The 13389-nt window shown below is 45.9% G+C and overlaps 1 protein-coding gene across 2 annotated transcripts in view; it reads left to right on the forward strand.

Moving 5' to 3' along the window:
* Positions 1-13360, forward strand: part of LOC108241101 (tax1-binding protein 1 homolog A-like) — an 18638-nt gene extending 5278 nt beyond the window's left edge. Inside the window, exons 5-18 of one of the 2 annotated variants that reach the window (XM_017425027.3) lie at positions 29-219; positions 481-636; positions 3008-3156; positions 3543-3633; positions 3728-3913; positions 4000-4251; positions 4408-4599; positions 4704-4776; positions 5267-5787; positions 7622-7708; positions 9838-10024; positions 10109-10317; positions 10914-10996; positions 11639-13360. In XM_017425027.3, the coding sequence (XP_017280516.1) occupies positions 29-219; positions 481-636; positions 3008-3156; positions 3543-3633; positions 3728-3913; positions 4000-4251; positions 4408-4599; positions 4704-4776; positions 5267-5787; positions 7622-7708; positions 9838-10024; positions 10109-10317; positions 10914-10996; positions 11639-11846 (2585 nt within the window). In that variant the 3' untranslated portion in view covers positions 11847-13360. The remainder of the gene's footprint in view (positions 1-28; positions 220-480; positions 637-3007; positions 3157-3542; positions 3634-3727; positions 3914-3999; positions 4252-4407; positions 4600-4703; positions 4777-5266; positions 5788-7621; positions 7709-9837; positions 10025-10108; positions 10318-10913; positions 10997-11638) is intronic. The other variant, XM_017425036.3, reaches the window with a different exon arrangement.
* Positions 13361-13389: the final 29 nt, after the last annotated feature.

Below are 13389 nucleotides of genomic sequence, written 5' to 3' on the forward strand. Positions count from 1 at the left end.
CCCCCCCCCCCCCCCTCCGTTGCTGCAGGTTATTACGTTCCTAAGTCTGATGGGGAGTTTTACCAGTTCTGTTACGTCACTCACACCGGTGATATCAGAGGAGCCAGCACGCCTTTCCAGTTTAGGCCGGCTACACCCACCGAAGAGCTGCTGACTGTTACTGAGGATGATAGCAACTCAGACATACTGGTTGTTACCACAAAGACTGGCTTACTGGAGGTAGGCCACAAAAGATCGATATCTTTGTGCTCTTAAACTCTAATAAAATGACATTTACACTTCTTTACAAGTTGCAATCCCAAAACACTAGACAGCATGCTCATACATTGAGTCTTACACATACACACACACACACACACAATATTACTATTGGATCTTATTTCCATGTCTTAACACTGACTGGCCGAGGGTAATGAGGGATTTTAACGTCAAACGTCTCAAATACCATATATATATTTTTGATCTCCTTCTGTCTGGCAGCGTGTGGAGGAGGCACAGCAGGAGCGCAGGGAGCTGCTGAAGGCCATGCGCCTCCTGCAGGAGGAGAAACAGCAGCTGCAGGAGGAGCAGAAACGGCTGGCCAGGGAACGGGAGCAGGAGAGGGAGACGTGTTGCCTTCTGCGGACACACAACCAGGTTAGAAAGAGGAGGCGTGAGCTGGAGTCTACACAAGCATACGAGCAAAAGTTTTTCGATACGCGCCCAACACGTTTGTTGGAATGAAAAATGTAGCTGGAGCATCTATACGTGCCTAAGTCTTTAGTTTTGAAAAACAGGCTTTTTGTTCAACATTGAGACATTCAGGCTGATTGTGTGCAGTTTGATTTGTCCACGTACACACATGGAGCCGGTTCCTCATCAGCGATCACAGCGCTGAGAACTTCAAAGGCCCACGCTGATGAATAATCTGTGTCCATGTTTGTCAGACGCCCAAAGAGCTGCCTGGTGTGCGTTTTGCGCGCGCTCGCGCCCCCCCAGCCTCTTGCCTCCGTCTTTAACGACCTGACTCAGTGGGCCAGAACGGAATTGGGACACAGTTCTTTCCCGGGCATCTGGCGTCGGGGACGATGCCATCGCAAACCGCAGAGTGAACAAACATGACGTCAAAACGCGCTCGCATTCAGGTGGTACGCCACGCCCCCCCCCCCCCTTCGTGTGCCTCTGCCTGTGCACAAGCGCTCACAAACACACTCATTATGCCACCCGCTTGCAAAAGCCTTTTAGTCTGCGTGTGGAATGACAGGAGGGTTGTCCACAAAACCGCCTTTATGAAAAAGAGAGCCCTGCCCAGCCTCAGGGAGAAACACCACTCAGTCACGCGATTCAGTGATTCTCAGCTTTCTCACTGTTTTCTATCTGTCTGTCTGCTGGCTTTCTTTTTCAGCATTCACAGTTACTTTATTGGCATTAAAAACAATACACTGTCAATTCCAGATTAATTTGTATAAAAACCTCCTTGTTGAGTAAGTCGAATGAGTAAACCTGGACCCATATTTAATTTTTTCCCCCTCAGCGGGATGAGTCATGTTCAGATTGGGGTGTTTTATGTGTTGCTCGTTTTAATAGCTTGACACACACCGCTTAAAGCGTTCAACTCAAGCTCAAGTGTTAGCAGCAGAGGGGAGTTGGCAGAGAGGGGGAAATGCCGAAGCGTGCCAGGAGCATTGAGTTTAAACTTGTCTCATATCGCCCCCTAGTGCCGCTCTGAATATTCATTGAAATCTGGCTGCTTTGAGTTTGTCCACTGATCTTTTTATGAAGGACGGGAAAAAAAAAAAATGCCATAAATTAAATACTAATACACGCACTATTATTACCGTGGTGCCTTTCATTCAACAGCCATGTCCTTGTGGATATACGACTTGTGAGAGGAGGGGTGTGTGTGTGTGTGTGTGTCAGTTGCAGTATATTTACAGAGGGTGCGTCAACTCGTGGCCCTCCGATGGAAATATCCTTTTGAGTTTAACATGAAAACATAAGTACATATTTCGTGGCTGCTAATTTTACGACTACACTTTTTATAAGGTCTTTATGCGCTGCTAAAGTGCTTCCCAAATGCCAGCCGTAAAAATCATACAGCAATCCATGCAGAGCCAAGCCCAGAGGGAGACAGGCCTGAGTCTGCACCCGCGTTTTCGCCTTTATCTGTGTTGGATTGATTGCTGACTGCCTATATGTCCTTTTTAATGTGCAGCTTTGTGTCTGTGTCAGTCTTTTTTTTTGCTTCTGTCTGTGAGAGAGAAAGAACGCGAGCACTTCTGTGTGCCTGTTTCGAACGAAACGAAGGGCGTGTGCAGCAGGTATGCTGTTCTGTCACATCTAATATTAGCTATAGATGATTTAGTGTCATTCAGAGCTGATGAGCAGCGTGTTCAAACAGAGCGTTTCCTCAGCAGGCACACACCGTGCGCAGCAAAACGCGCCGCATGCTATCCGTTCGTCTTCTCGCCAGAAGTCTGTTTCTGGGAATTCGGCGGCTGTTTATTTTCCTGCGTGCCCTCGCCTCATACAGCGTCGGTTTGTTCAGTCGGGGAATTGATTTTCAGTCGGAAATCAGCGAATGTGGTTTTCGCGTTTGTTTTGAAAAACCTCACGAGTTACAATTTGTAACTGGTGATTTACGAGCGATAAGATAAAGCTTTACAGATGCCCTGAGGGGCGATATCGTATATCACAGCTGCTCTTAAAAACATGACTGAAAACCTAGCTAAATATAGCAAAGATGTAATGTTTAAGGAGCATCTTTGCAAATGAACATGTGCAGAAATGAATAATCTGGACATGTGTGAGTTTTAACAGAAGCTGAACCTCTGTGAAAGCAGGTTTCTCTGGCGTTGTATAAAAGGGAATAAAACAAACCTATGAGACATACACTATTGGCACATAACAAGTCAGATACTCATAAATATTATCCATTTTACATACATAAACTCTGATCGAGATGTAGGACGGTTTTTTGCCCTGCCAAGTTCTGGCTGCTGCGATTGGCTACTTCTGTGTCCTGCAGGAGCTGCTGCGCTCATCGCAAGGACTTTCAGAGGAGAGGGAGGAGGTGAGGAGGAAGCTGACCGAGGCCAAAGACCGGGTCCGCCAGCTGGAGGAGGACCTGCTGGGCGTCACTCAGAGAGGCCTGCAGAAGGAGACCGAGCTGGACTGGTGGGTTGGAGAATGTTCCGTGTTAGCGATCTCAATTTCTGTGACGATGCAACAGTTTGAGCAAGTTCTCAGCCTCTTCTTCATTTACCTCCAGGCAAAAGGCCAAGTTGGACATCAGCATGTTTGTATGCCTCCCATAACCAAACCTTTTAACAAATTTTACTGACTTATAGTGGGTCCTATTTTACAGTTTTATCCGTTACAGACAAGTAATTCTTGTTAAGGGTGTGCACTTTGTCCACTGAATCAAACCGACACGCATTACTGTCTAACCAGACAGAAGACTTTTGTTTGTGTGTTTCTTTGTAAGAATTTCTCAAGAACTTGCAGTATAAGGTGCCTCAGGATGAAAGGTAGTAAACGCGTATGTTCTTTGAATGCTGCAGCCTGCGAGACCGTCTGAAGAAGCTGACAGCAGAGCGAGATGGTCTCGAGAGCCAGCTGAAGAATGAGAAGGACGAGAGAGATCTCTATAAGGTAAGGGAAAGCTTCTTACATCAAAACATGGACAAAACGCTCGTGTTTCTGTCTCCAATCCGGCGCTGGTCGTTCTCCCTTGGCACCTGTGCAGGCTCACCTGCGCAGCACTGAGCTGGAGAACACCAAGCTGAGCGCAGAGCTTCAGATGCTGAAGGCGGTGGAGCTGAACAGGGAGGTGACCATTGCCCAGTTCCAGGAGGAGCTGGAGAGGCTCAGAGTCTGCGTTGCCCAGCGGGACAGTCTGGAGAAGGAGCTGTTGGCTTACAAAGCCGATAAGGTAGTAGTGGTTGTTCCTAATACTGCTGTGTTTGTTTCTTTTACTAAAAATATAAATACATCTGTTCCTTCCATACGTTTTTTTAGGCTGAACTCGGCCGCGTGCGTGAGCAGCTCCGTCAGGCTGAAGAGCAGCTCCAGGCGTCCCGGCAGCAGGCCTCGCTCCTCGCCTCGGAGCTCCGGGACTCAGCCAGCGCCCGCGACCACACAATGACGGAGCTGTACCGCGCCCGTGTGGAGGCCGACAAGCTCCGAGCCAGTTTGACCGATGCTCAAGCGGAGTGCCGGCGCATGGAGAGCCAGCTGGACCGCATGAGGAGCACCGCTCACAAGGAGGTGGTCAGTGTTTGGCCTCCTTAATGCACTTTCTTTAAACCTTTCAGCCTGAGGGTTAAATAAATATTCATTTACATCATTTAGGGCTTTAGCATCACAAATGTACATTGCTTTAAATCACAAATAATGTAGCGTTAGAACTACGGCTTTGATTTTCAGGGTGTTGGAACCAGCGGGGATGTGACGCCCAGCGTCACGGTGGTGTCCGAGGCGGAGGCTGAGCTGCAGAGGGAGGTGGAGGAGCTGAAGCTGCGCCTCCACATGGCTGCTGAGCACTACAAGGAGAAGTACCGGGAGTGTCAGCGCCTCCGCCGGCAGGTGGCCAAGCTTAACACCGCAGAGCCACAGGGGGTGAGCGTTCCTCGGCCTCAGGAACATCAGGAAAATTCACTTTGCTGATCGCCGCAGCCTTAAACAGAAACAGTTATACTTTTATGTTTGTTGAAACTTTACAGGAGTCAAAGAGAAACGTGTCGACTGAGACGACACAAGAGCCGCTCACCTGTAGTCCAGAGTCCCCTACAAAAGGTAGTGAAGCAGATTATGGCATAAATCCATGCATTTTTATTATCCACTCATAAATTTATCTGTCTTATCAAACCAATGTTTATTTTCAAACATTTTTTTAAAAAACTACTTTTTGATGATTATTTACAAGAGCATGTTGAAATTATTTAAGTTCTTTTTTAATTTGTTTTATTGTTTTGTTTGTTTAAATATTCAAATAAATGCATTGGAAAAAACAAATGTCAGCTATTTAACGAGTTTGAAAATGATCACAATACCTAAGTATTAGCTGAACTATTCTTAAACACAGATGCAGGCAATTTACATGATCACACGTTTTTTTTTTTTTTGTTTTTTTGGCAGCATGCAGTAAACAAAGATTGGTGACATTTATTTGCTCATCATTCTATCACAACTCACCTTCGTTTCACAGCTCCTTACGTTGAAATGTATATAATCAACTTACAGCCAAGGCAATACAGTTTGTTTAGCTAATTTAATTTTTTTTCAGGAAATATTGCTGCTGCAGTTCTACAAGAAGTTGCAGAGATGATGATCTCTGCAGAACTCAAAACCAAGCAACCCACACCTGCAGAAGCTCACATCAGCACAGAGACTGAGGAAAAGCAGGGAGAGAAGTCCCCGAAAGAAAAGGATGAGTTGGGCGCCGAGAACGATGTAAAACAGGTGAGAGATGGTGGAAACAAAACCGACGAAAAGGAGGAGGAGAAGGAGAGCCCTCCTGAGGAGAGCCCGAGGATGACGAGTTGGGTGGAGGTGGGCGCCGAAAGGCCGACCGCAGAGGAGAACCACGAAGCAGAAACTGAACTGACGGCGGAGCTGGCGAGTAGTGACGGTGTGGAGGAGCACGGGCCGCTGGAGGCGGAGGGGACGAGCTCAGAGGAGGCAGACAAGGAGCAGACGCTCTCGGTGGAGGCGGAGCTGGCGATGATGGAGGAGAAGTGGAGGGAGCAGTGCGCGATCAACGAGACGCTCCGACAGCGGCTGGCTGACGAGGAGGAGCGATTCAGAGTAAGACGCTCGGCACACAGGTGGACTTCACGTTGATGGGATTCTAATCAAACCTGGACCTAAAATTTAAATACTTCATTATGGTCCAACAACTGTGAAATAAAGCACACAAATCTAGAGATGCATTTTTATCAATATAAGCTTTTGATGCATCAGATTATTCTGCAATCCCCAAATTTATTGCAAAATTACAAAACTTAATTGATAAATAATTGTGAAACTAGTCATTTCAGCCCTAACATAAGGCTTTTTCCATAACAGATGGTGTGATCTTAATCACAAAACTGCAAGTAAAGGATGCTGGTATTAGAAAGCTTTCTTTATATTCTCTCTAGGAACTACAAGTATACCTTCAGTATGACAGCGATGCAGTCGTTTGGGAAAATGTGGCTCAATGAGGAGTTTAAAACCTAATGAAGTTTGGTCATTAAGGTATATGTGAGAAGGAGACTTAAACAATTTTGGTCTAGATTTTACAGCAAACCTATGCAGAGAAGCTAACATTTCCTTCCACTTCCTATCTGAATTCTGGCTGCAGCAATTCAGATCGACCCAGAAGCGTTCTAATTGGACAACCTGCTCGCCCCGATAACTGGAGAATAACAAACAGTTCATCTTCTTCCTTCCTAAACACAAAATGCATGAGAAATAATGGTTGTTTTTACCTGTATGTAAAGCTTATACATTTTTTTTCCACTTTAAGGCGTTTAGCATTAATTCAGTTTAATGGCCATGTGCTCGGCGTTGAATAAAAATGCAGCTGCACTTGTTTTCTGTACATTTTCTACTGCTTCAGTACGACAAACCGAGCCCGTCCGTGCAGCCTGGGTGGACGTTATTGAACAGAGCGAGCGTTTACGTGCAGACGTCTGCCCAGAGTGCCTGCTCGGCATTTAATCTCGCCGAGAGTGAGTGTGTGTTTATCTGCGCTGTAAATACGGCTCTCCCTCGACTTTGATCGAGCTTTCCCGTCTGAGGCGATCGCCCGCGGGCCCGAGCCGCCGCCCCCGCTGCTGCTAATGGCCCCGGAGATCGAGGAGAAGAGGCAGGCGCAGAACTCCGTGCTTTACGGCTGTTTACATCAGCCAGAGGATGGAGAGAGGAGGGAGAGGGGTACGCACAGAGAGACACAAGCGTGTGTGTGTGTGTGTGTGTGTGAATGGGGGGGGGGTTGAGGTGTAAATTCATGAAATGGGGTGGGGGGGCTGAGAGAAGACAAAAAGGAGATGAAAGAGAATTTAGGGAGGAGGGAGAAAGAAGCAGACAGAATTTAAGAGAGATGAAATCAGGGCCGACAGATAGACATAAGGCAGAAAGAGGAGCCATGAGAGCAGCGGGGGGATTCGAAGCCTTTTGAAATGGAGTGAAATAGGAGAAGAGCAAGCAGCTAGTGATGTAAACTATCCCACAGGGTCGGTTCTGTTCGAGAGTGAGGGATTTATGACGGTCCTCTGACCCGCCTCATCTCCCACTGAACACAGACCTGCTTTCTTTGGCTTTACGGATGTGTTTTACAGTAGGCCCCACACGCTCGACAATGCTCCGGGGCAAATACAAGACAAATATTTTGTTCACTTTGCTCACCTGTGGGCATGCACACTGATCTTCTTCATCAGTTGACAAAAGCCCGAAGCAGGAAACGAGATCTTATCAGCAAGATACGTTAACATGTTCTTTCTAGTTGAATTTCCCCAACGTTTTTTTTGGTTTGTTTTTTTAGGGGCTCCACACCTTCCTTTTAAAGCAAGCCTTTTATGTTGCAGAAGTAAATAGTTAAATTTGTGGTCCGTGTTCGTGAGCTCTCCCGATGTGACCGTGTGTGTCCTGTCACTAGGTGCAGATGGCAGAGCGAAACAGTGAGGTGACCGAGCTCAAACGCAACCTCGCCCAGGCTCTGAAAGACAAAGAGCAGCTCCAGGAGGTAAAACGGACACGATAAAGATGTCATATTTGAGCGGGGCTCTTTTAGCTGGGATAGTTTGTTTTTTAGCCGCTGCTAAACCGATCCTTTAGGGTAAAACCAGAGATGTTGAAAATTTAATAAGACTTATAAGCATTGTTTTGATTTTACTGAGGTGGAGTTCAGTGGAGTACACACAGTAAGTGTTTAAGTGACTTAGAGGTATTTTCAGTTTCATTTTAGGAGCTAATTTCAGCTGTCTGAAATAATCAGATTCACTTCCATTTGTTTTAATGCAGAGTGTTTATATCACAAAACATTAGATAAGTGTTAATATGTGTACCTCATCAGATGCAGTCCATGAAAAGTAAAGGAATAAGCATAAAGTTATTTAAACCCGTAAAACTGCTGACTGCTCGTTAGGTTGTGCTTATAAATGCCTCTGTTAGCGTTTCGCCATCGTGTGAATTTGCCGATTCTCCAAACTGAGATTGCTGTAACTGAGAGGTCCCCAAACCCCGGGCCAGTACGTGGTCCGTGGGTCTTTTGGTACCAGGTCATAAAGAAAGAATAATTAACTTACAGTATTTCCGTTTTTTTTTATTTTCGGAGTCTGAACGGCATTTATTTTGAAAACTGACCAGATTCTCTCCACTACATCCCTCTAAGACTCACTCTTGATGCGTGTCAGAATGCTTATCTAGGTCACGTGATACGTCACCGCTAAAAACAAACCCACAAGCAGCAAAATGAGTAAAAAACAAACATCTCTGGAAGCCCTAGATGGGGCCGTTTCGTTACTGAGAAACAGGCTCAGGGCTCCCACTGATTCAGAGTTATGGTGAGTTCTATTCTTTGTGGTGTCTCTTATTTTGAAGGACATGTTTAAACACAGAGGGGGGAGGAGAGGATGTTATTCATGTTGCTAACGCAATACCAGGATGCAGCTAACAAAGCTGGTCGTATCGTTTTATTTAGTTGTATTTATCCACCACACCTTCAAAGGCCGGTCTGTGAAAACACTGTCTGATAATGAACCGGTCCGTGGAGCTAAAAAGGTTAGAGACCGCTGCTCTAACTGGCGTCTACTGCAGGTAAAATACTGGCTGCTCATAAATACTCCATGCAGCTACACTTTAAAAAACAAAAAAAGGAAAAAAATGTAATTTAAGAATATAGTTTGATCAACAACATGAAAGGAAGTGCTGGTCTCCATATGGGAACCCGGAAGTTGAAGCCAGAGCGGGTGCAGCGTCCCCACAGAACGGTCCCAGGACAAGTTTCATGTCACACCACTGCTCCCATAAACAGGCTTCAGCTGGCTTCAATTCCCAACAACAAGAGAAGGGGGTGGGGGTGGGGGTGGGGGGAAGCATTTCTTCTTGTGTCATAAGACATGTTGATGAGTTTGATGTCAGGAAATGCTGAATACTGATATCAGCTCAGAGCAAACTTTCAGCTACAGCTCTATTTATAAACGACGTGGACTTCGAACTCAAGTTTTTAAATCGTTGCGTTCAATTATCCGCAGCTTTTGTGCCTTCTGATGTTTTTTCACGAACTTTTCTCTCTTCCCTCCCCCACCCACTAATTTAAACAGCTATACTTGCTTTTTTTTCCTTTTCTTTTTTCCTCTCTTTCGCCCACCGGTACAGTGCCATTAGACAGCGCAAATGCCACGCGACGTGTCTGTTTCACCTTCCCAACCCTGGTTTAAATGTTAAACTTGATAGCAGCGCGCTAATGAAGTCATCAAGAGAGGAGGTCAGGGGAGGCATAAGCTGTTTTTTATCAGCAGCAGCCAGAGCAGAGGGAGCTGGAGTCTGACACCCATTACAGTAATGAGTAGGGTACTAATGCTCTTGCTTCAGATATAATCACAAAGGGCAAAAACAGTGTTTAGGGAAACTTGACTGTAAATTGAAAGTAGTTTCTCACTTCTTGGTTGAGATGTTGAAAGTGTGGGCTGAATAACTAATGAGGCTGATGATGACTGTGGTTCGTCTGAGCTTAAAGCATTTATGCATTTAGTCAAATTTAATATGAATGAGCGCGTGCATGTAGGATATGTTTTAGCTTAAATTAATTGGGAGGAAATCGAGGTGGAGTCCAGCGCTGCCTCTCAGGGATGGGTGTTGTGTTTCCCCCAGGAGCTGCGGCGATACGTCTCCAGGCAGAGGGAGATGGAAGCTGGCATTCAGGGTGCCGAGGTCAGGCAGCCCATGGTGCTGCGCTACCCTCTCCCCTACCCCCAGAACCCCTCGCCACCGCCACTCGTGCCCCAGAGGCCGGCCGAACTGCAGTACGGAAATCCTTACTCCACAGAGACCTCAAAAGGTGAACCTCAGCCCTCCGTTGATTCCCCCACCCCACCCAGCGGCTGCCCCCATTTGTTAAGTCGTGCTTCTGTTCGGACCGCAGATCGGACGGACGTGCCGTTGTCTCCCGAGGGCGCGTCCCGCCCCCCGCCCGAGGCCCCGGCCTGTGCGCCGCCCTGCGCTCCCCCCATGTCGCCGCCCAGCCCCGGTCCGGGCACGCCGGGCTGGGAGCGGGAGGTGGTCTGTATCCAGCCGTCCCGCAGCACCAGCCCCCCCGAGAACCCCGAGCGCCCACCAGAGGAGGCACGAAAAGTAGGTAGCAGCACAACCATTTTTATTTAAATTAAACAGAGACTTTTATGCTTGATAAAGAAATTACTTATTTGTACATGTTAGAAAGCCAACGAAATGTTCGTATAACTTCAGCAGCAGAAATGTTTGACTTCCTTTTTGCACTTTGCTTTCCTTCCCAACGTAATCATGTCATGACAACCCCTCCTTCACTGCACCTCTGTCAGACTCCGTCTCTGGTGTGCCCCCCCCCCCCTCGCTGACTGGAGGGAAATGCAGTTTGCCCTTAAAGGATGAAGCTTTGAACTCATTTGCATAAAGCTCTAATTAATGTCACTCCCTCAGAGCTCAAGAGAGAGGAAGATAATGAGAGCTGGGCGAGTAAATAGGGGAGGTTTTGCATAAGGACAAACCTTAGATCAATTTCCCACTGTCAGAGTCCATCCAGTTGTTTGGGAAGGAACCGAAATAGAAACTTAAAAAAGAAAACTCAACTTTAATTCAAGAAGCATAGAATCAGAATCATTTTTTTATTAGTGTTTGTGTTTATGAATACACACAAATGGATAACCAGCTATAATTTTCAAATTTTTTTTGTGGATATTTGTTTGTCAAAGGTGGGTAATGGAGTGCAGCAGTCATGTGATCATCAGTCGAACAGACGCAGTGAAGCGAGGAGCAGCTTCTGCTTTGACTCCAGGTAGCTCACACACACACACTCAAACATAAATGAGATATTATGTCGTTGGGTTTGTCTGTCATGTTAGCAACATACTTATCTCATGAACACCTGGACAGAAACTAACGAGACTCAGAGAAATTAGGCACTGAATGCAAGGTGGCCCTCGCAGCTAATCGACCTTAGCAAACCCATAAATGGCTCCAACTCAGTCGGTTTTACATATATTGAGCTGGAACTTGTTGTGGTAGTGGCTGAGTCTTTCCCAACGTGTGCTCCGAGGGCGAGCACGTCTTGTGAAGCCTCGCAGGAGATCGTACGTGACATTGTTTACCAGGTTTTTACCTGAACGGCTGCAGCTCTGCCATCACAAAATGAGACGGCACGAAAGGCTGCGGGGGTTACGCATTCCTTCAAGTAATGCTCGGCCTTCAGTTAAGTGTTTCAACATCTTGTGGGAAAGATCCAGCTGAACTGCCCCTGAGCCCTGGAGTCTGTCACTTTTTGAACCTTTAAACTGATTTTCTGTCATTTCATCCCTTGTGTTTTCGTGTCTCAGCCTGTCTTAGACATCCACGTTCAAAGCGATATCCGCGTCTTCTCCGCCACTCACCATCCTCCTCCGCTTTGATCTTTTTCTCCTCCACCCCTCCTCCTCCGCAGTGACGTACACAAGCGCTGCCCTCTGTGCGAGGTGATCTTCCCGCCGCACTTCGAGCAGCGCAGCTTCGAGCAGCACGTGGAGAGCCACTGGAAGGTGTGCCCCGTCTGCTCCGAGCAGTTCCCCCTCAACTGTCAGCAGCAGCTCTTCGAGAGGCACGTCCTCACGCACTTCGACGGCCACGTGCTCAACTTCGAGCAGATCGAGTGAAGGACGCCGGGGACTGGGCTTTGAATTCTGACATGCCGTACAGGTAAAGCTTTTTGTCCGGTCACTTGGGTTGACACATTGTGTCCAATCATGAGCACCTTTTTTTTTTTTTTTTTCAATCTGAAACATTAGAAAAGAATGCACTTTGGAAAAGGATGAAGAGTTTCTAAGGTGGCTGATCCATCTGGAGCTGCTTTCACTTTTAACACGTTATAAGTAAGGCATCAATCCCTTACTTTTGCATCATTTTCAGCCTCATTTTTAACCTCCCCCCCCTCCCTTTTTTAAGTGCATGCTTATATTCATTTTAATGCAGTCCGCAAACAAAATGTAAGTGTCGCAAAAGTCAAAGCTTTTGTTTGGATGGGGAAAAAAAAGTAGTATAAAATCATCCCCGTCCTGAATCTAACTTGAACATATATAAATAACAAAAACATCACCTTTTAGTTGTCTGCAGAATTTAAAGCTTTGACAAAAGTGTAAATGCAGAGCGACGGCTGTTAAAAGGGTCCCGAGTGTGTACATAAAACTATTTATCTGTACATAAAAGCGGTTAGAGACGATGTCAGATGGTTTAAAGAGAAACAGCACTACGTTTTCATGCGTCTGCACTGAAATAAGGCTTTATTCTGAATGTACTGTACAGAAACGACGTTCGTGGAGAAACCTGTGAATTACTGTCGTAAATCTGTCTCGCATCATTCCCTCCCTCGTGTTTAAATGAAAGAACGAGCCTGTGATGTTTTACTTCCTGTTGTGCACTTTTAAAAAAAAACAAAACACCATAAGCTGCTGGGCGGAGAGGCGACGCATCATGTTTTTAGACGAACAGACACGGGACGCTGACTTCCTGACACTTTCATTGTTACGTACTAAGGTTTTTTTATTATTATTATTATTTTTAAAGCCAGAACTGTAAAAGTTGTTGCTTTGTGTGCAAGTCTGTGAGCCCCTCATGACCGAATGTGATTTTTAAATGTGTCTCGGCTGCTTCGTACCGCTGCTCGTCTAATTTTCTGTCCTTTCAAAGTGTTTCCTGACTGTGTTGCATTCAGGCTTTAAACGGAAAAAGAAAACAAAACAAAATGCACATACCCGGGAATCTCAAGGCAAATCCTTGTGTACGTCATGAGTCCTTTTCACGTGAGAATGTCTGAAAGATATTTTAAATGTGTACTGCAAAGATCTTTATGAATAAATTAAGCTTGTCTAAATGAAAGTCATTGCAACGTCCTTTTTTTTAGCCTCGGCGAGAAAGAACGAACGCCATCAGTTTGAGCTTCGAGGGATTTTTACTTTATTTTGCTGTTTTTTGTTTTCTTTTCTTTTTAAATTCATTTTCATGTTTACATTGAAGCAGCTCATCTTTTATAGAGAAAGACAGTTTTAACATCAGTTACAAGTCAGTCTTTTCAGAACCTGTTCGACCCCCATACAAAAAGGAAACATTGGTCTCCACGTTACATACGAAAATATAATTTAAAAGCACTTGACAACAGACGCACGTTACAATACATTCACTGTACATGGTATACTGGAAACC

The sequence above is a fragment of the Kryptolebias marmoratus genome, linkage group LG5, assembly GCF_001649575.2.
Source record: "Kryptolebias marmoratus isolate JLee-2015 linkage group LG5, ASM164957v2, whole genome shotgun sequence".
Lineage (NCBI taxonomy): Eukaryota > Metazoa > Chordata > Actinopteri > Cyprinodontiformes > Rivulidae > Kryptolebias > Kryptolebias marmoratus.